A 25,655-nucleotide genomic window follows, 5' to 3' on the forward strand; every position below is an offset into this window, starting at 1 on the left:
GAAATCGTTTATGCAAGAGAGGGCAGGAATAACTTATACTTATGCAACAAAATATGTATCCTTTAGCCAGCTTTAATATTAATATCGTATATTGAACTTTACATTTAGTATATAATTCTTTACTCTATGTAAAATGTGTCTGCTTCTTTTTTGCACATTTTAGGTTCTTTGGTAGGCCAAGCTCGTAGAGGAAATAGGAAAAAAAGCTCTGAGAGATAAAGAGGTTTCTTCAAAAGGTTTAGTTCGATTTTCTTTTTATTCGTATAGGAAAGTAAGGCAGCAATTTATGAAGAATTTGTTAGTCGGGGCTTGTTCGTTAATCCTTTCGATATTTTCAACTATTTTCACTAGAGGAAAGTAAGGCAGCAAGTTAAGAGTAGAGAGTTTGTGTTGGTATTTCAGCAAGTGCTTTGTCACATTTAAGCCGCTTAGATATAAATTTATAAACACCCATATACAGATATATAATGCATGTATACATATACATATATATTTGCTTGTATAACTATATATAGCTACCATAAATATGTTAATTAAATATGCCTGGATTTCCATATATATCATATCATCTATTTCATCTAGCCGTTTAACAACTCAGTACAAATGTATCTTGTTTGTAGTTTCCTATTCGCCTGCCAGTTTTCCTGATCCTTAAGACTAATGCCAATTATATAACACTAACATGGTGTTTTGGAGCTTGTAAGGAGTGGTAAACGAATTAGTTAAGCATAATTATAAAATCATAAGAGTTGCTGTGGTTCTTAATTGACTTAGGAGCTTCCATATACAAGCGAATACAATTTAAAACAATTAAGAATATACAAAATGATTTTAAAGAATACTAAATTCCAAATCAACTTAAGAACTTAAATGTAAATGGAATATCAAAATTCTGCTATTAAGGTCTTAAAAAAGGGATTTAGACATTTTAAATAGTAATTATCTTTTCTAATATAATATAAAACAATGCTATAAAATCAGGTTTGAATGTATATATATGTCCTCTCAAATTCCTCCAACACTTCTATTTTACCCTCAAAAAAGTTTATCTACTGGAAAAATTATTTGGACTACTGCAGCGCATAAGCAGTTTCATTTCCAAGCAGCTGCCAATTTCTAAATTCGTTTTTAAGAAGAGAACAAAAGTAAGCGAGTATTAATGTAATTTGTAGTTCGATTAAAATTAGTTAGGCACTTCAACTGCAAACAATGAAACTGGATTTGGATCTCCATTCAAAAATCTTCGCTAAATAGGAGCCTAGGAAATGCGAGCTGCGATTTTATATTTATAAAAAATATTATTCATAAGTATATTATAAATTTGATGAAACTCTGGCAAGCCTCTTGAAGCTGTTTTTACTAAACGTTTAAGCCTTTAATTTTGTATTTTTATTTAACTTACATGCATATGTTCCACTTTTTTTTTCTGTGTGATGTTTTCTGTTTTTTTTTGTGGAAAAATTTGCGTTCATTGATAGTTTATCACAAAAATGTCACTGGTTAGCCATTTTGTACCACAACGAAATTGTTTTCGTCGGTATTTTTCAAGGAAATACTCGTATGTATTCTTTATAGTACGTTTTTCATCCAATACAAAATATTTTTGGGATATGGAATTGGTGAAATCTATTTAATCCATTCCGAGTAGCAAAAATGTTGGCGACCAGTGTTCTAATGTCTGTTCAAACGATCTTCACAAGGATCACTCGAAGTCGGCCTGACGCAGACCCAATTTGCTCCTGAACCCCGACATGTGCTTGCCCAGACTGCGGCCCGCCGACGAGATGATGGAGGACGATGTGGACCCCTCCTCCGCTCCGTAGTTGGCCTGATATGTGACTGGGAGCTCTGGCGACGGGGCCAGGAGCAAACCTCACGTCCTCACGAACTTGTAGACGATGAGGAACACCATGAAGGACAGGGCCACCAGGACGACGGCGGTGACCACCTTGGCGCAGGTATTCAGACCGGACTCATGGGGATTCAGGGGCCGTGAGCTGGTGTGCGTGGCCGATCTCCGCCGTTTGGTGGCCAGGCCCCGAGCCAGAGCAGGGAAAGCCAATGACTGGGTGAAGGTGAGCTTGTGTATGGACTCACTGAGGCTGTAGGGACCCACGGAACCGCGGGCAGCGGCCCTCAAGAGCACGTACTCCAGGTCCAGGGCATCGAACAGGGAGTAGCGAGCGGTCATCGTGGAGGACCTGCGCCTGCCGTCGTGCCGGGAGTCCCGTTCCCGATCGGATTGCGGCTGCAGCCAGGGATCGGAGACGCGCTGCTGGACGCCCGCCGCGCCCACAGCGTAGGCGGAGCCGGAGGAGGAGCCACAGGTCGTGTTCGTACCACCCGCACCACCGGCACCGCCCAGGCTGACCGCGGCCACGGATGTCAGCGACGACGTCGTCGACGAGGAGGCCGAGCACAGCCGCAGGTTGGTGGCCAGTCCATTGTCGTGGAACTCGTTGGCGTCCTCGATGGAGGTTTGGTCCGGAGAGGTTTGCGCCCTCTCCAGGGCGGCCGCATGCTTCATCCGCAGGGCGAACAGTCGGGCGTGGTCCGGATGCAGCAGGGCGCTCGACTTCCTCCGCCCGTTCCCACTGGGCACCACGCAAATGCTGTTCCGCATGCTCCTGCGTCCCAGCGACAAATTGGGGGATCCCTGGGTGGGTGTGCTGGTGGGCGACACATGGCAGGATCCTCCGCCCGTCTGGCCCAGCGGCAGGTTGTGAACCCCCGGTGGAGCTATGAAGGCGTTCGGCGAGGGCGAGGCCTGCACCGAATCGATGCCGGAGTCGCCGGCGTGCAGGGTATCACAGTACAGAGAACTCCGCCGGTCCGTGGACAAGCTGAGGTGGTTGCTGCTCCTCCTCGCGTTCAGACTCAGGTTGGTGCTCCCGATACTGCCACTTCCGCTGGCCACGGCTGTCGGGCTGCTGACACTCGTCTCCACAATGGCCGGGAACACGAAGGACTGGCCATCCGCCTCGCCGCGCGGCGAATCCTGCAAGAGTCGAGATCACATATAAGATAGGCTACATTTGCATCCTGGGAAGGATCATTCGGGGAGTTACGTAGGGGATTCGGGGAGCTTTCAAGCCGGTTCTCAAGTGCAGTGTGGGATTCGCTGCATTTTCGGAAAGAGTGGTATATTCTCAAAGGTGACTTGGTTAGTTGGGTGGTTCAAAACGTATTTCGGTGGTGGGGCTTGCCTTTTTATACAGGGAGAAGTGTTGTGTCGTGGGATTTACTTATACAAGGTGACTTTGGGTGGGGTGAGCTTGGGTTGATCGACAAGAGCGGTACAAAGCCAAATGACTTTTAAAGTAATTTTATTAAATTTGAATTGAATTTTATTAAAATTGCGTACTTTCAAGCATTTTGCTTGCAAATTCCAATGAATATTTACATATTTATTCGAAATTAGGCAAAATGGTAGCTATACATTCCCTTAGCAATGGTCGACCAGCCCAGCAAAAAATGGTGCATGAAAAACCAAATAGAATTTAGCGAAAGAATTCCCAACAAAATTACATGAGTATCGAATTCTAGGCTAAAAAGACGTGTAGAATACACAAAATAACCTGAACAAGAAGGGTACTGTGGTCAGATTTATACAGTTAGTAGTCAAAAAAGATTGGAGCTCGTTGGAGGCTCTTTCAAAATAGTTAATCGAGGCATGCAAAAATCTAGGTAGTTAGTAGTTACGAGTAGCATATATTAGATAGAGAGTAGAGAAGAAGTGGAGCAGACTAGAGAGACTGGAAAAAGAGGAACTGAATGGAAATCATACCCGCTGACCCTCGGGGCCGCTGTTTCGACGCAACTGAACGAAGCCCTCCTGGCGCAGGAGCGGCTACCACAGCAGACCAGCAATCAAAACCGAACCGGAATCGGAATCAGAATCAGAACCATTGTCAGAACCAGAACCAGAATCAGAACCAAAACCAATCCAATCCGAAACCATATCCATAACCAAACCAAGACAAACCGAACCGAACCGAACCAAACCAAACCAAAACCATAACCGAACCAAACACGCAACGCACACACAGAGGGGTATGTATGTTTTTTAGGCGGGTGTTGGTGTTTGGAGGTGTTGGTGTTTGGAGGTGGTGGTGGTGGTGTTTTGGTGGTGTGGGTGGGGTTTGGTGGTGTTGGTGTAGCGGGAAGAAATAGAGAGTCGGAGAAACAAATTAACGCAAAAACGCACAACTGGCCACAGCGTAAAAACCGCTCGCTAGCGAGAGATTCATTAAAAATAAAACTAAAAAGCCCCAAGTTTCGGAACTGCTGCGGTTGCTTTTTTCCCAATACACATATATTGGTCTACATTTTTTTTTCAACGCTATGTTTCACATATGGGAAAACAACACGTTCCAAAACATCTTTATGTGGGAGATGCCAAGGTGGACTATTTTGTAAAACTCGAAGGATTCTTGCGTATATAAAGACAAAATTTCGAAATGGATATATGTATATCTCTAAAGAAATAAAAAAATGTATAAAATTAAACAAAATGCTTTACGTTAACCTGAATTTCCGGAGTTTGGAACGTGTTTTTTCGCCACTGCGTGTTGGAAACCAGATCAAAAATGGGGAGACAAGGACCTACCTGGCTGGGCCACACCTGCAAAAGTGGCAGCGAGCAGGAGGGCTTGTTGCTGCCGGACTGCCCAAGAGGCGGCGCCCCCGCTCCGGATGCAGTGGCTCCGCCCGCCGAGGAGGAGGTGCCCGATCCCTGCGACAGGCTGGTGTAGTGCAGGTGGTTAAATCGCTGGGCATCGCTGCTGCCGCCGGCACTGGACGCCTTCGTCCTCGTGGGACTCTCATAGCCATTGGAGTCCTCCGAGGATGTGGTCTTGGGGGAGCGCCAGAATCGCTTCAGGCGCAGCTCGCGCCTTTTTTCTTGTTTCTGCAAGTGGAAACGCGGATTGAATAATTGGCTTTTCACGAGAACTTCTCCATGTTTGGGTGTTCATTAGTGTTGTTTGCACGGCTGGTAACATTGGGAAATCTACTCTTTTTGGATGCACAAAAAAGTTTTTGGCACGAGTGCACTTCACATGCGGTATTTTTGAAATATTTTCTTTCGACTCAGTTTTTCACCGATAAAAATAAAAATACACTTAATATACTCAATTTAAAAGAATTGCCCATTTATTAAACGAATTAAATGGGGCAATAATGCACAAGAACAAATTATTATTCCTCTACTTTATTATTCCGTTTTATATAATATGTGTGTTGCATATTTTAGTTTCTCACCAGTTAATTATTAATTTTCGTCAGTCTTCTGTGTTTTAATTTAAAAGGAACTAGCCTCCTCATATTTTCAATAATGAAATAAATTAAATATTCCAATTAGTTGAATAAATGGAAGGCATTAATTGGCATGGCTCATGCAGTTCGATTCATAAGTGTCATTTTATTTCCTGTTTATTAAGAGTTTTTCATGACAAAAATGTCGTGCTAGCTTTAATTAATCGCTGAATTATTTTGTGTCTATCCGATAAAACATTTAGTAATAAGCAATAGGTAATAGGTATTGTGGTTAATGAAAACTGTATTAAAAAACCTGTCTGGTATGGAAATTAATTCTTACTGTTCTGCAAACCAAATTAAGTTGAATGATTTTTGCTCTCCCCTTTAAATATTAAAATTCAATTTGCACGTTTCACTTCTAAATAATGATTTTGCTGGCACGCAAAATTTGCATAATTTAATTACTCAACCATTTGCAGCTCTCGCTGTTTATGCGAGCCATTTCCGGTTCAAAGTCGCAATAATTTAGAAACTCTGCTGCTGATTTCTAATTAATTGACCGCAACAGGTACTCTTGTCACGGAGTTATTCAATTTAAGCCCGCGTGTGGGAAGACCCATCCCTTTGACCTTTGTACATTACCGATAATTATTTGCGTTGGCGAAATGCTGCATCTCTTTGTACTGAACCGTGTTCCAGTTGAACCGCCGTCATCATCATGATCATCATCGACCTCGTATGCCCATGGCCAAATTCGCGCATTATTTTTTCAATTTAAACTGTGGCACTTGCCCCTTGTTTGAGCTCCTCATTCCGCAATTCGTGTGCATGTCGGTCGGCGAGTGTGTCTGTATTAAAAAGGCTTGTGTGTTGTTTTCCGCTGACAAATGGCAACAACCGTGCCACAACAGCAGAAACAACCCGTGGCCAGGAGCCACCTGAGACGTGACTTTGCCGCCGCCATGTTGCATTTGGCGATAAGCCGCAGTCGCTAGAAGCCATTGTTTGCCATTGTTTGCCAATGTTTGTCGCCGTTGTGTGCCATTCGGTGTTCTCTATTCGCAGTTTGGCGTTCAGTTCGGTGCTCCACGTGCTCGCCTTCCATGGGGCACCCAACATGTGGCTAGGGTGATTCTGCTGCAAGTGCGCCATATTGCAACTTATAGGCAACCGCGAATTCTCTGCTCTCAATGGAACATTGTCGGAGTATTTTAAAAAGTCCTGACTACGCTTTTTCTGTACTTATACTTCGGGCAATTTAAATAGTTCACGCTAATTCGCAATCTGTTTGTGTTATGTAAACTTTAAACCCATATTTAAACGATTCAATCACTCTGACTATAGTATTAAATAAGAAAACCAGATTAAATGCGTGGCAGTTGACCTTGCTTTGTTATATCACTCATACGCACTGTTGCCATTAATGGTACTTTGTTTTTTTAATTTAAAAGGTATCGTAATTTCTGTCCTATTTACAATTAAAATGTGTTTCGCTCAGCATTCTGCTTATATATTTTGTTTGTAAGCCAATAAGTATTTTACAAATTATGAGCTATTTGCCGCAATAATATCCAAAAAGTGTTGAATACATGTTTCAGTTCTCAGAAATAAAAAACATAATTTGTTCAAGTTCGAGTGTTTATAGGTGCACCCTAACCCTCTGAGGTCGGGGCGTATTTTACCTGCATATTTTTTTAATATCAAATCCGTTTTATGTGTTTGGTGTTTCATCCCCAGTCCGTTGTGGCGCAAGACGAAAATCGATGGTAAACTGCACAGGCATAAATTCTGCAATGGGAAAACACAGGAATCGAGTCAGAGAAGAGGATAAATCAAGCGGTATAGGAGGAGCAAGTGCAGCGTTCTGTTGACCCCAGAGACCTCATGCCAGCGGCCCAGATGTCCTGGCTCCCAATTCGTTTCTTCAAAGGAGACGGATTGGATGCACGGCGCGCCGGAAACAGGTTTCGATTGCTTTACCTGGTACAAGCAAACAGGGAATTTTAAAATGCAGCCTTTCAATTCGATTTCAGCTTGCTGGAAGGAAACATCAGAGCAGGAAACTGTCGCACATTAACACGCTGGCAAGGACAAAGGCGATGGCGACGACGCCATTAGTGCTTGACAAGGACATTTCGAACACTCGCATTCAGCCATGTATTCGTGTGTGCGTGTGTGCGTGTGTGTTTGTGTGTGGGGCAACCGCAATATGAAGGACCGACCTCCTTCCCATTGATGGTGGTCAAGTTGAAGGATATTCTGTTGGTGCCACGATGGATGAATGCTTTTGCGACGCCTGCGAGCATAAATCAGTCGCCGGACACGGACATGGACACGATTCCGGGGTCCCTCCGGAACCACAAGGACCCTCCTCTGCCCCCATGCTGCCCCAGCTGCGGTGGACGGTCCAATAATTAGTTTGAGCAATTCAATTCGTTACGTTGAATTAAGTTCGCCTTGCGGATCGCATCACTTGCTGCTGGCTGTTGTTGACACTCTAAAGTGCTGGTAAATGTCTCCGGAGTGCGATAATTTAGTGTTTGCACCCTTACTTAAGCGGCAATGTGATAAATTAGTGTGCCACGGATTTATTTATGGCTGCTGAAGGGCAGCCTTGGTTTTTCGCTCTAATGGGCTAGAGTGTTTTTATGCCCCATTAAATGGCGTTGCTTTTCACTTTCACGATATTAAAGAATCAGAGATTCAAATGAGCGTCTTTATTAGGTCCTGTGCCCAAAACTTATTGCAGTCCCTTTCCACTTTCCCTACCACTTCGTTGATTGCCTCAAGGATGCCGCAAGTTTTGTGACCGCTTCCAACAGCCACAACAATCGGACCGCACACAACCATAGGGTCGTATAGAAAAACAGGGACACCTGGACCGATTCCCAGTCCCACGCCTCTCGGATTGCTTGTTGCACATAGCCGTCGCTCCGGCAAGGACAACACGTGGGTTACCTCAACTTAACGACATTCACGTTTGTTTTTGTGCCAGCGACTTGAACTCGAACTCGGTTGGAAAAAGTTGGCCGCAGTTGCGGAGCTGGCCTTCGACCCGCACACCTTGTCAATCGATGTCAACACACGAGTCCGACGGTCTCATTGCCATTGTCAAGGCCCCGGACTGGCCAGTTGCACTATACAAGTATAGCTATATCCTATAGCACCACTCCAATATATATGCACTTGCAGCCTTGTCGGCACTGAACGCCTGTCTGCGATTCCGAATCGCCATTGCATATCAAGTAATTCCCAGACATAAATCGTCGACGGTTGACTGGCTTGCTCGTTTTCCTGCATAAATATTTCACAGGAGATGGCGGCGTGAAGTGAATTAAAGGCCAAAAACTCTCACTGAAATTACAATCGCTTTTTTTTCTAATAAATATCGCGCTGTTCTTGCGAAATACCCACAATTCTCTGCTATTCTTCGTATAAATTTAGTCATGCACCCTGCAATTTACTCAAATTACTTCGAATTAAGCAGGAAAATGTATATAATTTTCAAACGGTTTTCTCGCTTAAGCAACAATTGTTGTTTACCAAATTGCATCTCTGATACACATTTCTAACTTCAATTTAGCTTGCTTTGTTTTTCCGGCTGGACCAATGCTCATCTCAAATTTCAATAACATCTAGCCGCCGGTTATCCTCGAGCTGGCTAGTTTTCACATTGCCGTTTTTAAGCCCCCTGTCCACAGATGATAATGTCCTTATCCATTTGCTGTCAAGCGTCCTTGGAGCGTGTCAGGGCATAAAGTGGGCATCTTCGAGGGACTGGGAGAGGACAGGAGCAGCGTCTGCTCCTCCATCACGACAGCAATTATACAAATGGCAGTTGGCCCACCTCCTTTACCCGATTTTACTTTGCCCCCTAGACTTACTTGCTTAACTCGCTTTTTGTGTTGAGCGTGACCAAAATTTTTAAATTGAAATAAATTTGCCTGCTTGTGTTTCGGCAGTGTCCTTGTTGTCCTTGCTGGCCCCCTACTCATATCTATATAGTATCGTTATCGTGTTTGCTTAACGTGTTTTCCTTGCCCCGTTTTTGTACAATTTGTACAATTCCACAATGTTCGCTGCTGTTGCATAGCTCGCCTTTTTCCTGCTATTTGAATTATAAACAAATTTGGCTGCCCGAGGCCAGTTCCCCGTCCCTGCCACGGTCTAATGTCAGGGGTCAGGGCCAGTCCCAGACACGTCTGTGTGAGTGCAAGGACACGGCGGCTTTATCGCCCGCTTCCTGACAAATATTGACAGCTCAGCCAAAGACAGACGTTGCCACCAGCCAGCTAAATCATATTTAATTAGCAGCAATTTGGGCAATTGTTATAAATGCCGAAATGTGTGGCCTTTGTCCGGCACAGTGGGTCAATTTCCGAGCGTGGTCAGCAAACTTACAAACCTATTTTTACTTTGCAAGGCCCCTTGAAAAGTTTCGAGAAGTGCAACCCCTTTCAATATGATCATTTAAAATAAGTAGTATGTCAAACATATAATTATATAAAAATCCCTTAAAAGGCTTTGCTGAAATGCTCGCTATTTATTTGTAGTTGCATGACAAGCTCCTTGAGTCAACAAATAGTTCGCTTCAAGTTTATAAACCTTTTTTAGTCAAATTGGATTTATTACAAAACTTTGTGCATGAATGTAGCTGAAATCGCCTTTTATATTGAGCAATAATCTGAGTACTAAAATACTTCGTAAATAACAATTTGGTTGCCAGTTCTTAAATTATGAAAATAACAATATTCTTCAAATATTTTTTTTAATAAAGACATTGAATTGTCAGCTAACGTGGATCCACCAAAAAGTATGCTTGGCCTATATGAGGAAGTTCCGCCATTGCAAGGGCCACTACAACTTTAACACTAAAGGAAAATCCAGACAAAAGCAATTTAAATTTTATTACACTCCATTTAGCCAAAGTGCCAGGACTCGGCTGGTGAGTAAGTGTGTGGTGGAAATTATTTATGTAGCCCGTGCTGCCAACAATGTGTTTTTGGTCGGGGATCCGGACCTTTCTTGTTTTTTTCGACTGCGGCACTAAACTTTCATGTGTAAAATATTATAGAATACTTTGTCGGGCAAACCGAGTCGTTTACCTCTCGGTGGGAACTTTTCTACGCTTTTTGTGGGAGTCGTTCAACTCTCATTGAAGTCGAGCCATTGTTTTCGGCACAGGAGTATTTGAATTATGGCCAGCTGGACCCTAATGAATTCCCAGCTGTGTTTTTAGGAGGGGTTCAGTTGACAAGCGTCAACCTGTTCGTTGACCTAGTCGTGAAAATGCTGGGTATGGGATTAAGAAACTTGTTTGGGGCACTTATTAGCTGCTAAGAACCGCTCGTACCCTCATTTATAAGGCTGCTTTATGGGGCCAGTTAACCCTAGCCCAAATTCATTTGGCTTACGCACAGCTTTTCGCATTGCCTTTGACAAATGAAATGGGTTAGGAGTGACCCTAACTCGATCATGATTTGCCGGAGATTGTTGACAAACGCCAAAACACTTGATTGCATTAATCACGCTTATTTTGGCTCTGTCGTTAATTTCTCATAAAGAATTAACTTACATGCTTACTAAGGGTCATTATTCCTTCTAAGAGTGTGATCCTTACATATACATAGGTCTAATGATGAAGAACTGTAAAAATATTTGCAGATGAAATGTAGAAAAAAGTTCTTTTAAAATGTAATAAATGTTTTTTTCGCAAGTCAGCTAGTATCTGCTCATATCATTTTATTTTATTTGCCTAAATAAATTTTCAAAAAATAGCTGTGTATTTGACTGTGCCTTAAAGTTTGCACAATTTTATACCCGTTAGTCGTAGAGTAAAAGGGATACTAGTTTCGTTGGAAAGTATGTAACAGTATGTAATTTACAGTAGGTAAATTTCTCGTTTGCACTTCCACTAGCTGAGTAACAGGTATCTGATAGTCGGGGAACTCGACTTTAGCATTATATCTTGTTTAAACTCATTCGCAGACTTCCTTCAGTTCTCCGCAGTTTTCCCGAACAGCTCCCCACAAAATGGAAGCCAATGGATGAAAAATCGTTCCACCCAATTGAGCACCAACTCAAATGGCAGCTCATCTGAGTTTCATTTCTGCCCCACTCCTTTCCCAATCCCCATTCCACTTCCTCGCCAGCTTTTTCTTTGACTCTCTGCCTCTTGGCGGCTGTTTTATGCAGAAGCAATTAACTCAACTTTTATTTTTCACCTTCACAGGTATTTCCATCCAAGACGGAATTTGCATAAAATCGCGAAGGCAGCGAAATGAAAACGGGATGTCCAATAGCTGACCCATTCCTTTCGGATTTTTATTGTTACTCCATTTCGCTAACGGCTTTGGTATGTTTGCCGAATTAACAATTTAGCACATTTTACGGTCGGAACGTGACATTTTGCTGCCTATGAGCAATCTGTTTTTAGAAGACTGTATCTGCATCCGAATCGCATCGCTAGCTTTTCCTGTCCGCCTAGGGTTTCCCGTTCTTTGCTGACCGCATTTGTCGCTTTCCACTTTCGAAAATCCACTTTGTTTTCGGGATAACAGCTGTTGCTTGGTATAACCTTTGTACGGTCTTTCCTGAGGTCCTGGGCATCTGGTCAATATTTGACTGACTTCGGAATGCGAATGCCTTAAACTCTTCAGAAGGCGACTGGAATTCACAACGAAGCGGTAGAGATGCCTAACTGCCCGGGCAAGTAATGAATACGTAGAATATGTTTACTAATTTAAAATGACACCCAAGAAAACCCAAATTTAACAAAAAGCTGCGTTCACTGAAAATATATTTTTTAGCTGCCACTCTTTTCCAGGACACGACACAATATTTATTTCAGAGCATACAAAATTCATAGGGCCTCAATGTTTTGGGTTTCAATAGGTGGAAGGTGGAAGCCCTCGCGAGGACTCGTCCACTCTGTCATTGTATTCGTGCCCGAGTACTTGTAACTGCGATTGTATGGGTGTTATTGTCTACGTGGCAAAACTTCCGCTGCGGTTTTGGCTGCTGCGGTGGTTTTGGCCGCTTCGGTGGCTGCGGCAGCCGGAAGCACCAAACACTTTCCGGTCACGCAGTCACAAGGACTCTCCGCTCCGCTCGCCAAAATGAAATAAAATGGAAAAGGGGGAAGAACACAAAGTCTCGAGCAGTCACTTAAGCTTAAGTGTTGTTGTGCGCCAACCATTTTGTGGCCACAACAATAACAATGGGGCCAACAATGGGGGCAACTCAATTTCTATGCGTAGCACAACGCGACTTTTCACAGGACGAAACTTTCGTCGAGGAGCAGCCACAAATTGTCGGGCGAGTGAAATTCGCCAGACCGCTTCTAGTTTAGCATTTGAAATGTGCCAAATAAGTTTTTAATTGAAAAGAACTAGCAGTCGAAGTCGATGGCCGCATTAAGTAAACAAATGGGGCACGAACTCTTCTACAACGAAGTGGTCATTGAAGCTTAAATAATAAGTGGGCAGCTAAAACTCTAAAGTTCCTTAATATATTCTGTTGATTGCCATGTAAGAAGGAAAAATCCTGTTTAAATTTCCCGGCAAACATGTGCACTTACTATAATCTGCGAGTAATGGCACGTGGCGACTGACTTCCCCTGACTTACGCACACAAATCATTATCGATTATAATCGAAGTCAGGTGTATAACGAGCGAATTCGATTTAATGCCCAGTCCATTAGTTAAACAGCCACGAAGCTGACCCTTCCTTTGTGTCCCGGTGTTAATAAGCCAAAAGTCAATGTGTTAAATGAGCTGTGGGGTGGATATCCTGGCGAGGAAATCGGGGGTCCTGTGAACTGCTAGAGCTGACTATGGTTCAGAGTCATGTGAAAATTCAATATAAGTCTGGCGGAGACAAAGGAGAACTTTTGCCGTTGAGGCGAGAGTCAACAGTTGAGCGAGGGTCGTTTACAAGGTTTAATTTGGGGGGATTATCAGAGAATTATATTGAAACCTCCCTGGATATTAGATAAAGTTCCATCTTAGGGTTTATTCCTGCACATTTCGGACATTACATAGGCTGGTTACTTCTTATATCCTTGCAGAAGGTATATTGATTTTAGTCAAAAATAGAGAAAATTTGCCTTTGGTTCATGTTTTTAATCGTAATGCAGTCTTGTCCGGTATACACCAGTTTGTAAACAATATATAATTTGGCATTTAATATTAATAAAATCGGACGACTTTATAATTTAGGTGCTATAATTTTAGCAAATAAATTGGTAATAAAAGAACAGAAACCATAGCTTCTTCGTTATTAACCATAAAGTGTTTTTTTTCGGTGCATCAGTTTCGGTTTTAAATAATATATATAATTATTACAAGGGTGTGTGTGTGAGCGTCGTTTCTGATTTTTTGTACTAATGCATCAAAATTATTAGCAAAGTGTTTGTTTTAGTAGCTATACCCGTAAAAATTCATTTAATGCTAATGCTCAGATAAAGATTTTCCGATATTCAACCCCGTGAACGTTTGCCATTTCTTATGCGCTTGTTGGTTATCGTTTTTATGCCCTTTTCTGCCATGTCCCACAACAAACAATGGGCTAAAATGTGATTTAGTTTATGCCGTTTTGACACGCTAGTACACATCCTCATTTCCTTTCTGCGCCTTGCCCTTCGAACTCGAAGGCAGGCAGGCAGTTATAATCTAAGGAATTGTTACCAAAATCCATTTGCCATATTGCCAGCTGCAAGAAGAGCTGGCTGAATAACTTGCACTCGAGTGCACTTTGCCTCCATCATGATCATCCTCATCGACGTCGATGTTTGGCATTCAATTCAATTAAGTGAGTTTAACTTTTGTGCAGAGGAGGGAGCAAGAAAAAGGCAAGGATAAAGTTGAAGTGCGAGAACAAAGGGAGCGCTTCTATGAGAAGTGGCAGTATCCGTTGTCTGCCTTATAATTGTTTCCATTTGTTCTCATCGAAGTTTTCCGATTCGTGGGTTATTTGACTTTTCCCACGACTTTCAGTTTGTGTTCCACTTTGAAACAATTATTTAGGTGAGAGTTGCCACGCTTACTAGGAATTTGCTACGGCTTCTACCAGTTGTTTAATACAAATCAATACTTTCAATCTTTCTATCAAGAATATTGCGAACCTCGCCTCGACTATGTTTAAATTAACAAAGACAACGTTCTGCTTTCACCACTTGTGTAAATTGTAGTGCAACAAATCCAACGCTGCAAGCTAAAAACTTTTAAGCATTATTTATAAAATTTCCGTTTCCCAAGGTCAACTTTAACGAGCGAGACTGCAGAGAACACTCCTTTATATTCGAAATAGTGTTCAAGTGAAAAAATTAAATATGGTTAGTTTTGAAGAAAATGTTGATTGTTGAGTACACGGATGCACCATAAGGAAAAACACTATTTTCCTGGTTATTCCTCGCCCGTTTCCCCGTAGTTCGTGGCAGACATCTGACCAATCCGAATGAATCCACCTTTTTAACGCACTTCCTTTGTCATCCGTGGCCCTTGGCTCTGGAATTCTTTCTGGAATTTCTCGGTGGGGCCGAGTCAATGTCGCTGCACTCTGTTGCATTTTATAAGCTGTACGTGTCAGCAATCACCCCGGGAAAACAGCACTTACCCTGACCGGGAATCCTGCTGGCCATGTGAGTCGTAGGCGCCATCGGTTTTTATTATAACCTATAAACGCACTTGGCGCATGCAAGTTTGTGTTTGTGCGGCCAACGGGGCGTATGGGCAATGCCATGTTGTGTAACAACTTAAAAAATCCGCAAATCGGCGTATTGTTTTCTGGGTTAATTGTTTCCTAATGAGCCTTGGAACGTCAGCAGCATTATTTTACTGACGTATAAATGCTTCTGTTATTTGACAGTTCTTGTCCATTAACTCATAAATTATTAAATACGCAACACAAATGCACAAAATTGATTTTGCGTTTGCAACTTAAGATCTCATTAAATGGAAAAAATATATATAAAAATAAAAATACCTACTTCGGGTGCCTGCATTTGAAAATATGCTGTTAAAGGCATATGGGTTAGACTCTATATTTTGAAATCAATAGTTGCAGAGAAACGGTTGAGCAACCCGGAACTTGAATAATTTATTGCGACACTGGATACCTGTGTTTATTCGACCTAAATCCAGCGCCAGCTAACCCGAAATCAAAGCCCTGTATTGCAGCTGAGGAGACCACCAGAACGTCCCACCACTTACCACATCCTTAATGCCGTGCATTTCGAGTCCTGCGGAGCAGCCGACACTTAGAGGGCTGCCGTGGATGTCTTTGTGGTACCGCTGGGTTGGTGGGAAATCAGCGTGGGTTTCCGGTGCCCCAGTCTTATAATTTATGCAATTGCAGCTTGCGAGGAGGGTCGCCACTCGACTGCCATGATGCAATTGTCAGCATTTGGCTTCGGTGGCACCGCAATCGCGAGTAATTGTGGAATGCCTCGGGGCACCAAACACACAAAGCAGAAAAAAAAATTAAAAAGGGAACAGGAGCTGAAAAACAACGTTGATGCTGATGTTTTGTGGCCTCAATTTGCTTAAACAGGCAATTAATATGCGCGGCAACGTTGTAAACAATGCCATCGGGGAATTTGCGGGATAAGCCCGCTCCAACCCTCTGACTAATGACCGAAATAAACACAGTTTTGTGCGGCTCTGCTTGGATTAGTTCAAGTTAATTTAATATACAACTCGGCTGACATTTCACTGTAAATTCCTGCAACCGCACTGTCAAACCGTCTCCATGCGACCGACCATGTAAATGGTGTTCTTATCCTTGATTACGAACACAAAACCGCGGTTGACATATAAGTCTCTATCGTCGAAGTCGTTGCTCACATCTATAGTCACTGGAATTAGAGTTTTGAAATCAGTTGTTCAGCTGTGACGAATCCTTTCAGGATTCTGAAGCTAACTTACTCAACAGCCGATTTTGATCCACATCCAATGAATTATACTGCTTAAAAATCGCGGCATTTGACTTAGATTCCTTGTCCCCGTTAGTAAACACATCCGTGATGCCCAAAGCTTTCAGGGCCGCATTAAGATCCATAGTTTCCTGGACTTTAAATTTTGGTAGGAAGAGATGCGTCGCCTCCCCTTTTCGCAACTTCATGTTCAAAAATTTGTCCAGGTTTTGCAGTACTTGCTGGGGTGTATAATGTGACCTTGGTAATAATACCAGCATTCCGATATCAGTGTTAGAGAATGGGACCATAACACCGCGACATTGATCCCCGCTGAAAAACTCCATCGGTGCTTCGATGTATATCATTTGGACCCTATAGACAAAGGTTCTTCTATTCGGCCGTATCCAGCGAAATGTCCTATTTGTCATCGCCTTTTCTCGGTGTTTCCACACACATGCAAATGACGTTCCTTGAACAGCCACAACTCGAGTGGTTTTGTCTATATCCTTTTTGCCAAATAGATTGTTTCCAGCATTGTCGATGGATTTATTTAACCACTTCTTGATCTCATTCGCTGAGCTGTGGCCGTCGGAGAACTTTATATTTTTCACATCAACGCCCAGATTTCCGCCTATTTTCATAATATTCTGCGATGCATTGTAATCATCGGCCAAATAAATTCGATTTGCCAACGTAAATTTTGCCTGAACAGCCTTTTCCCGAGCTTCTCCGAGTAAGGAGAAGATCTCCTCCTTACGAAATCCAGTTAATTCAAGGGCTCTTTCTATCTGGCTGTCCGTGATGTTATCCTTGCTCTGATAGAGCACTGCGAGAGCCTGGTGAATCGCAAATGGAGAAAACACAAAGTTCCGCGGCAATCGACCTCTGCTCAGTTGCTTTATCAACTTAACATCAAAATCACTCGCATGCAAATGATTGACTAGGAAGAGCAGGAAACAAATTAAAACGCGTTGAACCATTTCTGCTGTTAAAATGTAACTAATTTCTTCTGTATGCGGTCGATTTAAGAGAGGGGGAATTTCACTTTCATTAAAATGGTAATAGCTGTGAACCACATTGTATACGTACACCGGACTAGTTAATGCCTATTTCGCAGATTATCTGTAACAATAGATCCCCATAACTACATCAATCGATCAATCTCGATCAATCTCTAAAATTTTGTGGTAAGCTTTAAAATTAAAATGTGTTTACTTGTATTATTTACTTGTATGTAACTTCATTACTTCTTTACGAAAATTGCGAAGCAGGGGTGTCATTAGAGTGTATACAAGGCTAACCATTTTACTGCCGCTACAAATTATTCATGGATAAATAATAATACGATGAAATTGGTATTTACACGGAGCTTTAAGTTACATTAGTGGATATCGATGTCATTTAATAGTAATTCAAAGAAAAATGCAGTACGCGAGCATATTCCCTTCCTAAAAAATGCTATGATAAGTTTACATGTATCTACACTGATGATTCCAACCGGAACAAAAGGTATCTTATAGGATTATATAAAAAAGCACTAAGCAGAAATGGCATTCATACACTGCGTATAAATATGAAAATCGGTAATCTGTTCGGACTTCTTTAAAGGTAATAATTAACATAGGTAAGTACTGCTTATATACCTCAAAAGTATAAGGCATCCTCAAAAGCCACTGAATGTTATATTACTGTGGAACCGAAGCCATATAAATATAATGAGGAAGCCGTTTTCTTGCACAATCCATGAGAACAATTACATTACAAGTATAGGCAAATACACATAAAATCCAACAAACTCTACATTTAATCAGCCAGCAATGTGGACTCTGCAACGCAGAAATTAGCATTCGGCGCATTCTGGCAGAAGAACATCGATCCTTCCCTTAAACTCAACTGAGTCCAATATCATTAATATGCTGTATCTTAAGAATAACTAAATGCATAAATAAACACCGGTTCATGAATGCTTTACTTATCTTCAGCGCTACTAAGTACTGCAAATTTGTTATTTATGAATGCAATCAGCTTTGCTGTTAATCAAGCCAAATGTAGATAGCGTATTTCTCTGGAGCAGCGATAAATTATGATAATAACAAAATTAAAAATGGCAACATACCCGAACCAGTCTACTTCTCATGGGAAACCAGCCAGGTTTCATAATTATGTTTACACCATCTATACGCAACGCTTTTCACTTCCGTTTCCCTTGCAACCCGCCGAGTTAACCAAGTGCACTTTTATAACCGAGCTCAGCTCGTGGCATAAAACGTTTGAGCGCTCATTGCATTTTAATGGCGTTTTAAAGCGCTGATCTTCCATGACAGCGAGCAGCGGGTCGAAGGGGGAAGTTGGATTGGCAGCGGGTGGCAAGTCGATTTAGATATGCTGCCATGCAACGCCCACATGGAGCTTCATGTAAACCGCGCACACTGAGCGAAAAGTTGGCAAGTCCCCATTTAGGGGATGAAGTGTAATCAAGAGTGGCTTGTGTAAGCAACTTCAAGATGCGACTCTAAAGTGTAATTAATATTATAAATTGTTTTTACATTAGCACGTTCAAGCAACAAGTTTAGACAATTGTAGAAAATTATAGTGATGATAATGACTGTGGCCCCAGTATTTGATTTTGATTGCAGTGCACAGTCGTTTTCCTGAGCGGTTGCCACTTTATTGTGCCATCGTCTGTTTATCTCCGTCGCCGCCATTTGCTCTGGCTCTTCCTTGGGCTGCTCACCTAGCCGAGAACTCGGCAAAGGCGGCGGGGATCTTGCCAGCGGGGGGCGGAGGTGCTAAGGATCCAGGAGCCAGCAGTCAGGAGCCAGGACGAGACACAGGCACTGGCTTTGCCGCTCTGTGTGTGGCATGTCAGTCAGCACTTACACTAATTTCCAGTTATTTGCATGCGAAATTACCCGGCACCGACAGAAGCAACGGCAATGGAAACAGGAGCAACTCGAACCAACACCATCGCAAACAAGCCTAGCCGACACCAAAAACCATGGCAGTTCCTCCTTGCTCTGTATACACAGGGAGAAACCGATGGGGCTCTTAAAAACTAAACTAAGATAATGGTTTTTGCTAAGAATGAAAAGGATTCCCGGTTAAACACTCCCAATGGACAACGTTGCGTATGAGTAATTTACGTCTTATGAGCCCTAATACGAGAATATATTATTCTTATGGAAAGTAGCTAAGCCTACTTTTTGTAGCATTTAACACCTTTCTTGTTAGGCACAATGTTTTGCAGTGCACTGTGTGTCCATCAGCCAATTAAAAGGAGAAAATTATGTTAATTTTGAGGGCCCTCGACTGCAATGTCATTTATCATCTGGCCCCGATTTCCAGTTAAGAGCCCAAAGAGCTCATTACACCTCCCACCCAGAGTGGAGCCCCGAAATCCACCTCTGTTCCTTTACTGCCAACTTAATGCCCGTGATTGGCATTTGCCACTACGCCTACGCCTGACGGCAATTTTTATTCATTTGCCGTGCAGCAGGAGCGAGAAAATATTGTGTGGGCGTGAGCACATGTACAGCTTACATGCAACACTCACCTACTCAGGAACACCCACACACTGAAGCGGCGTCCTCAGCGAGGACATCAATAATTTATATAGGAATTTGATAAATTATTTCGTACGACAGTCCGCTGCTGCCGCAACTAAATAAGTTAATTTGTCATGGGCAAGCCCAACAAAAATTTGTTCAGACATGTAAATTGTCTCGATGGGGCTTTGGCTTCAGCTTTTGGTTGAGCCCTGATAGGGAATACATAATAAATTTGTTATTAATGGTGTAGACAAGTGTACATGTGGATAATCTTCTGGTGCTCCTTCTGCATGTTGTGTTGGTAATGAAATATGATCCTACTCCTCTGTTACATGATCGTAGCTTTCTATAACCAATCAAAACTTAACAGAACTTAAAGATTAGCAAATACAGAAGAGATATGAAAGCCATAAATACATGATACTTGCAGATAGCTGCATTCAAAATGTAATAAAGCCAGCTAGCACCTTTAGTTCTTCCATACACTTCTTCCACTCACTCTTCAGAGCAATCTGATATACTTTGCAAAGGTTAGGCGTAACGGACTTCCACCACTTAATCTCTCGGGCGGTTCAATTGCAGGTTAAACAACTCAATTTGCCCCGTGGAAGCTATCAAGTATGAACAGGCGATTGCACGAGCCATAGTGAGCCCGTGGCCAAACAAAGGATATGGGCTCTAGACACAGGACAATCAATGCAATAGCACTAACAAAAACAGCAACAGCAAGGGCGACAAACTGAAAAACAACAATTTAATTAAAAATTTATAAGCGTGTCGTTGTCTTGGCAAACAAGCAGCCAAACAAAGCAACAAACTGTTGCTGCGACACCCACATAAAGGCGAGCACCTACACAATCGCAGAAAGGGTGGGCGAAAGGCCAGCGGAAGCGGAGCTCTGGAGCGCCCCCTGGCGGTGGAAAGCGACAGCACACATGAGCAAACCGGAAATGGCCTGATGCCATTGTTCTTGCCATCTGCCGCCATTTTCCGCCCCTTCTCCTTGTCATTTGGACTCGGCTCATTTGCTTTCGAGTTCCTGGCTTTGTTTATACTTCTGCGGGCTAATTACTGGAACTGAAGCTCCACTCTGAGCACCCATTGAGCTTAATTAGCTCGAAAAAGTTTTTCAGCCGCAGCGACATAATTGAAATGTTTACGTTTTGTTTTGTAGTTGGTTTCCCCGCTGGTGTTTGCTTTGCGTTTGCTACAAAAAAGTTTTGCGCTCCTCATTCATTTCAATTAAATCGCACTTTCGTTAGATCATAATTCTATGCATATTTCGTAAGTAGCTCCAACTTCCGCTTGGCCTTGGGCTTTGTTGTGGTTATCCTTTATGCTCATTATAAAAGCGAGGATTTTCCCTAAGCCAGTCGACGTTGTCTGTGTGCGTGAGTTCTGTTCTGGCTGGTCATAATCTTAGCGTATAGAACTCTCCTGAGTTGGCTATTTATAAGTGAAGCTTGGCTCGACCTTTATAGGTAATGTTCGACTTCAATAACCGACGGTGGTGCGGTGATTGATGGAAAACGCGTACTTAGGGCCTATATTCTATGCTAAGGCCTTTAAATAGAGTAAAGTACGATGATTTACCATATACTTGCTAAATGTTGCAAAAAAATTAAGTAATAAAAGCATTTTTAAGTTGGAATTAAATTAATTCACCGTTTAAGTAGTATGGCAAAATATCTTTAAATTTGCCAAAACAGAATTTCCAACAGAACTCACTTTCTTCTCCTTCAGCTCATTTTATTCAACATGCGCCACTTATTTATCTCCACCCACTTTATCACCACCCCCATAATTTTCGGTGTAGCGCTCTGAGTAGCATATTTGTTGGCGCCCGCTGTGGGGCGGAAAAAATGCGGGGTTTACATTTCAATATCAGGAGCGTCTGTAAGACTCTTAAAAGCTTTGCCAATTGTTGAATATTTTACAGTTTTTTATTAGCTTTGTGTGTTTACCAATTGTCGGAAAAGGTTGTTCTGCTTGTTTGTGTACATATACCCGTATATGGTATATATCCGAACAGTTCATTCGGGGCATTAAGTGTGCCGCCGATTGCTCGCCTTTTTCGCTGACGTTAATTTTTTTGTGATAATTTCTCATTAAAAGGAACGCAGAGAGTTGCGTTTATAATATTTTTGTTTTTTTTTTTCTGCCACCTGGCCCCGTTTTTAATGGACACGGACCGTTGATTTTAACGTCTCGTGCCAGTTGGCGTTGTTGTTTTTGCTCGGCCGGGCTTTCTTCCTTTTTTTCACAAATTAGTCGCACGAACATTTTGCCGCTTTGCTGCCGCTGCTCTGGAAAATTGTTTGCAACATGCAAAGCCTCGGCCACAAAATAGGCCGAAAGAAAGCCCGTAGCCAAACCCAGACCCTCGGCAGACCTCGATGCTTTCGAGTGAAACAAATATGCAAGCGGGTCGCATTAACGACGCCAGCCTGAAAATTAAGGCTACCCGAACTATCTGTATAGTAGGCTTGAAACCACAAATGGATAACAAGTATATTGTTAGCGGGTATTGCTGAACGATTCCTTACACACTCTTTACACAACCCAAGTTATCTTTTTCTGAAAATTAAATTTGAAAGCACAATAGTTTAAAATGTTCTAACCATATATGGAACTGGATAGACAAAAGTCCGCAAGTTCTTGAGCCTTTGATTAATTTTTACTGCATCGCCAAACAGATTTTGGATCTGCATCATTGGCATTTTAGCCTTTTATATTTGTTTCAGTGCACACAGATTATGTTGCTTTCAGTACCACACTATGGGAAAAGACGAGAAAGCTGGGACCAGGAATGCTCCTGTCAGCATTCTTTGGTGGCGTTCCAGCCAGTCTGACAAATACACAAAGCGACATGCCACACTCGGGCCCTTCTCCAAAATACGCTTTTTCCACTGTTCCGAGTCCTTCGTCCTTAGACGTGCATGCCACGCTTTTGCCTCCCTGCGGCTGCTTACACGAAATGAATATGGATATCCTTTTAATTACAACTCCATGGCCCGCACAAAGCCTTCCACATTCTTTCCGCGGCTCTAGTTATTTATTCCTGCAGCTATTTTTGGCCAAACGATTCGACGTGTTTTGGCATTAGATTTCCCCGTGTCTACTACGCCAATCGGAGTGACAACAATGGAATCCTATCTTCTCGGTATGTTTACGTCTGCCATCTGGATTTAAATGCCACAATGGCAGCCGATTTATGTTCCTGGGTGGCAGAGTTTGAATGTGTATTCAAATGAAAGCTGTTGAATGCTAATATTTATTTCTTGCCTGTTATCACGGTATTCTTTGTGGGTGGTCGTAAAGGATTTGGGGTTTTTGTACTTATGTAAATCCCACTTCAACGGAAAACCGATTAAATTGTTGACACAAAATTTCTTACTTAAAGAGTACATTGAATTGAATTGAATTTGGCAATTTGACACTATTAAGTTATCCTCACATTTTGTTGATCATTAAAATAAATGAGTAGTTAGCTGTTCTTACTTAAGACATTCAAAACCATCTAAACCATAAATCAGATAGCAAATGCTAATCCCCCATTTAAATCACTTTGAAGCTCCCTAGCTGCAAATTTCCAGCCATTCGCCTATCCTCAACTCCATTAAGCTCATCAAAGAACATTTCTGGCTAATCCTCCATTAAGTGAATGCTTGTTTGCCGGCGATACAGATTATTATTTCATTATCCACAGCACGGCACAGCAGATTTATATTAAGAGCGCTTTGAGATGGGCATTCTGAGATTTTGTCCGCCGTAATGGAATCTTCAGCACGCGCATATGTAATTCCATGTAAAATACGGCGGCAGAAAGGTATACAAGGAATATTTTCATATATATTGCTCCTGTACGCGTGGGCAAACGCTCCTGTAAAAAACAAAAGCAATGGCCGTTGGCTTTGACATGTTCATCTTTTGCTCGGATGAGCTGCTCCGTCTCTCCGGGATGCTTAAGTATGTACATATTGCCCTGCATATTTTATAAACTCCACGTGCTTTTTCCGACAACACTTACTCACCAGCACACGCCCACAGAAACCCCCACGAACACGGATACCAACTTGCAGTTCGCGTTAGCTAACTCGATATTATTGATTGGTTGGGAGGAGCAGGAGAGATGTAGAGCGTTTGGGCAGAAATACAAATTTGCGTTGCAGAATCAATTGTTTTTTCCCACTTTGAATTAATAATCATACCATAACTTTACAATACTAGTAAAAGCATAAAATGTTTTTTAAATCGTCATCACTGTACAGAACATGTACTCTGGATCGTCAGTGGGTCAGTGGCGGTAATGTGGGCCAACTTACCATTTCGCAGGATCCACCATAGCCAGCTTCAGTTCCGTGGTCCTTGCCATCGCGATAATCCTTTGCCTGCCGCTCGCTGCTTTGGGGCGTTTTAAAACGCGCGCGTTTATTTGGATTTTCACCTGCTTTGTGTTTTTGGGTGTGTGGTCGTGTACTTGACAAATTGTTATGGCTGTTGTTTGCTTGTTAGTTGCGGGCGGCTTGTTTATTTTTACACTTTTTCCAGCTCACTTCGGGGATGCTGATAAATGGCCCTTTGGTTGATCATTTCACATATGCATTAGAGGCTCCATTTTTGTATATTACCGCGACACATTGCCGAGCTAATGTGATTTCTTCTGTGCACTGGATAAATATTTAATACTTCAATTTTCGAGCGCAGCGAGTGAGCAAATGAAAACGGGACGAGGAAGGAGAAGGAGAAGCTTCGCCCGCTTGGCCATTTGGGGCGACTTTCGCAGCAGATCCATTCGCATTATCAGCTCTTGGCTTAACCCTATATCGCCCTCCGCCCTCCGCCCACCGACCACGCCCCCTTGGCTGCAAAGTGTCTCAAGTGCGCCATTAGGCGTTTGTTAATGGCCTTTTACCGTTTTGCTGCTCATCTCTAAGCGCCATGCAACAAGACACTCAGAAAAAAATGTATATAGAGGGAAAAGCTTTCCAACTTGATTAAACGATTGAAAGATTATAATGATTTTGATTTTTTACTTTGATTTTATAGTAGGTTGCTTTTCTTATAGAAGGATTTATAGCTCCTAAAACTTACATGAATTAACTCATAATATATACTAAATGAGTGTTAATTATAGTAATATATTCCTAAGTCCAAGCTCAACATTTTAAATAATAAAGCACACAGATATTTCTTAGTTTTGTCAAAGAAAATAGTCCAAACTTTACAAAGTACTTAGCGAATTTTTTGCAATTCACTTTTGTTTTTTCTTATAAGAACGTCAAGTTCGAGGCAAAAACATCTCGTTTTCGGGATTTTAATGTCTTTTTTTGGCGGTGTGCAAAAACGTTGTAAACTCATTTAATATGCTTAATGACGTCATGTGTGCGCTGTTTTTAAGTAGCCCCCACTTTTCGAATGTGTGTGTGTTGGCCCCACCCTGCATGCGACAATTCTCTGTTCAGTGTTATTGTCACTGCCGATGTTGCTGCTTTTTGCTGGGTTTTTGTTTTAGGGGCACTCCTCTTTTGTTGATTCTCAGCCTTCATTGTTGCGTTGGTCATTTGAAATGCAGATGGCCTTGGACGGCTTAGCCCCTGGCTCCACTTTGAATGCTCCGCCCAAAATAGTCTCGCTAAACTCTTAACAAAACTGCGAATAGTTGTGTGAATGGCGATGGCGGCTCAGCCTTGGGGAAATCTCTAACATAGCCATGGAATTTCCGAGTCAAAGGAGCCCAGAGTCAAACGGACCTCATTGTTTCTTTTAACTTTTTGGATTCTGACCTCGAATCAAAGCTGATTTGGCACTTTTCTCCCAGCTCGCATGCTAACAAACCAATGGGAGGCGGAAGTCTTTAGCGGCACGAGTTTCGTTAAGTAAAAAATGGTTATATTTATGCGTATGCCAACACCCAGGGCCAATTTATTAA

General features: G+C 42.3%; 2 protein-coding genes across 2 annotated transcripts; both read right to left on the reverse strand.

Annotated features, from left to right (window-relative positions):
* Positions 1–1,436: 1,436 nt before the first annotated feature.
* On the reverse strand, positions 1,437–24,417 carry LOC6545249. The gene is made up of 4 exons (XM_001973270.3): positions 24,049–24,417; positions 6,942–7,047; positions 4,610–4,909; positions 1,437–2,998 (listed from the first exon to the last, which is right to left on the reverse strand). Exons 2-4 carry the CDS (start codon positions 6,945–6,947, stop codon positions 1,874–1,876), a joined length of 1,431 nt encoding a protein of 476 aa, XP_001973306.3. The 5' UTR covers positions 6,948–7,047; positions 24,049–24,417; the 3' UTR covers positions 1,437–1,873.
* On the reverse strand, positions 15,931–17,155 carry LOC6545250 (accessory gland protein Acp76A). Its single transcript, XM_001973271.3, has 2 exons — positions 16,186–17,155; positions 15,931–16,115 (listed from the first exon to the last, which is right to left on the reverse strand). Exons 1-2 carry the CDS (start codon positions 17,153–17,155, stop codon positions 15,997–15,999), a joined length of 1,089 nt encoding a protein of 362 aa, XP_001973307.2. The 3' UTR covers positions 15,931–15,996.
* Positions 24,418–25,655: the final 1,238 nt, after the last annotated feature.

Source organism: Drosophila erecta, unplaced genomic scaffold, assembly GCF_003286155.1.
Source record: "Drosophila erecta strain 14021-0224.00,06,07 unplaced genomic scaffold, DereRS2 tig00000021-arrow-pilon, whole genome shotgun sequence".
NCBI classification, from domain to species: domain Eukaryota; kingdom Metazoa; phylum Arthropoda; class Insecta; order Diptera; family Drosophilidae; genus Drosophila; species Drosophila erecta.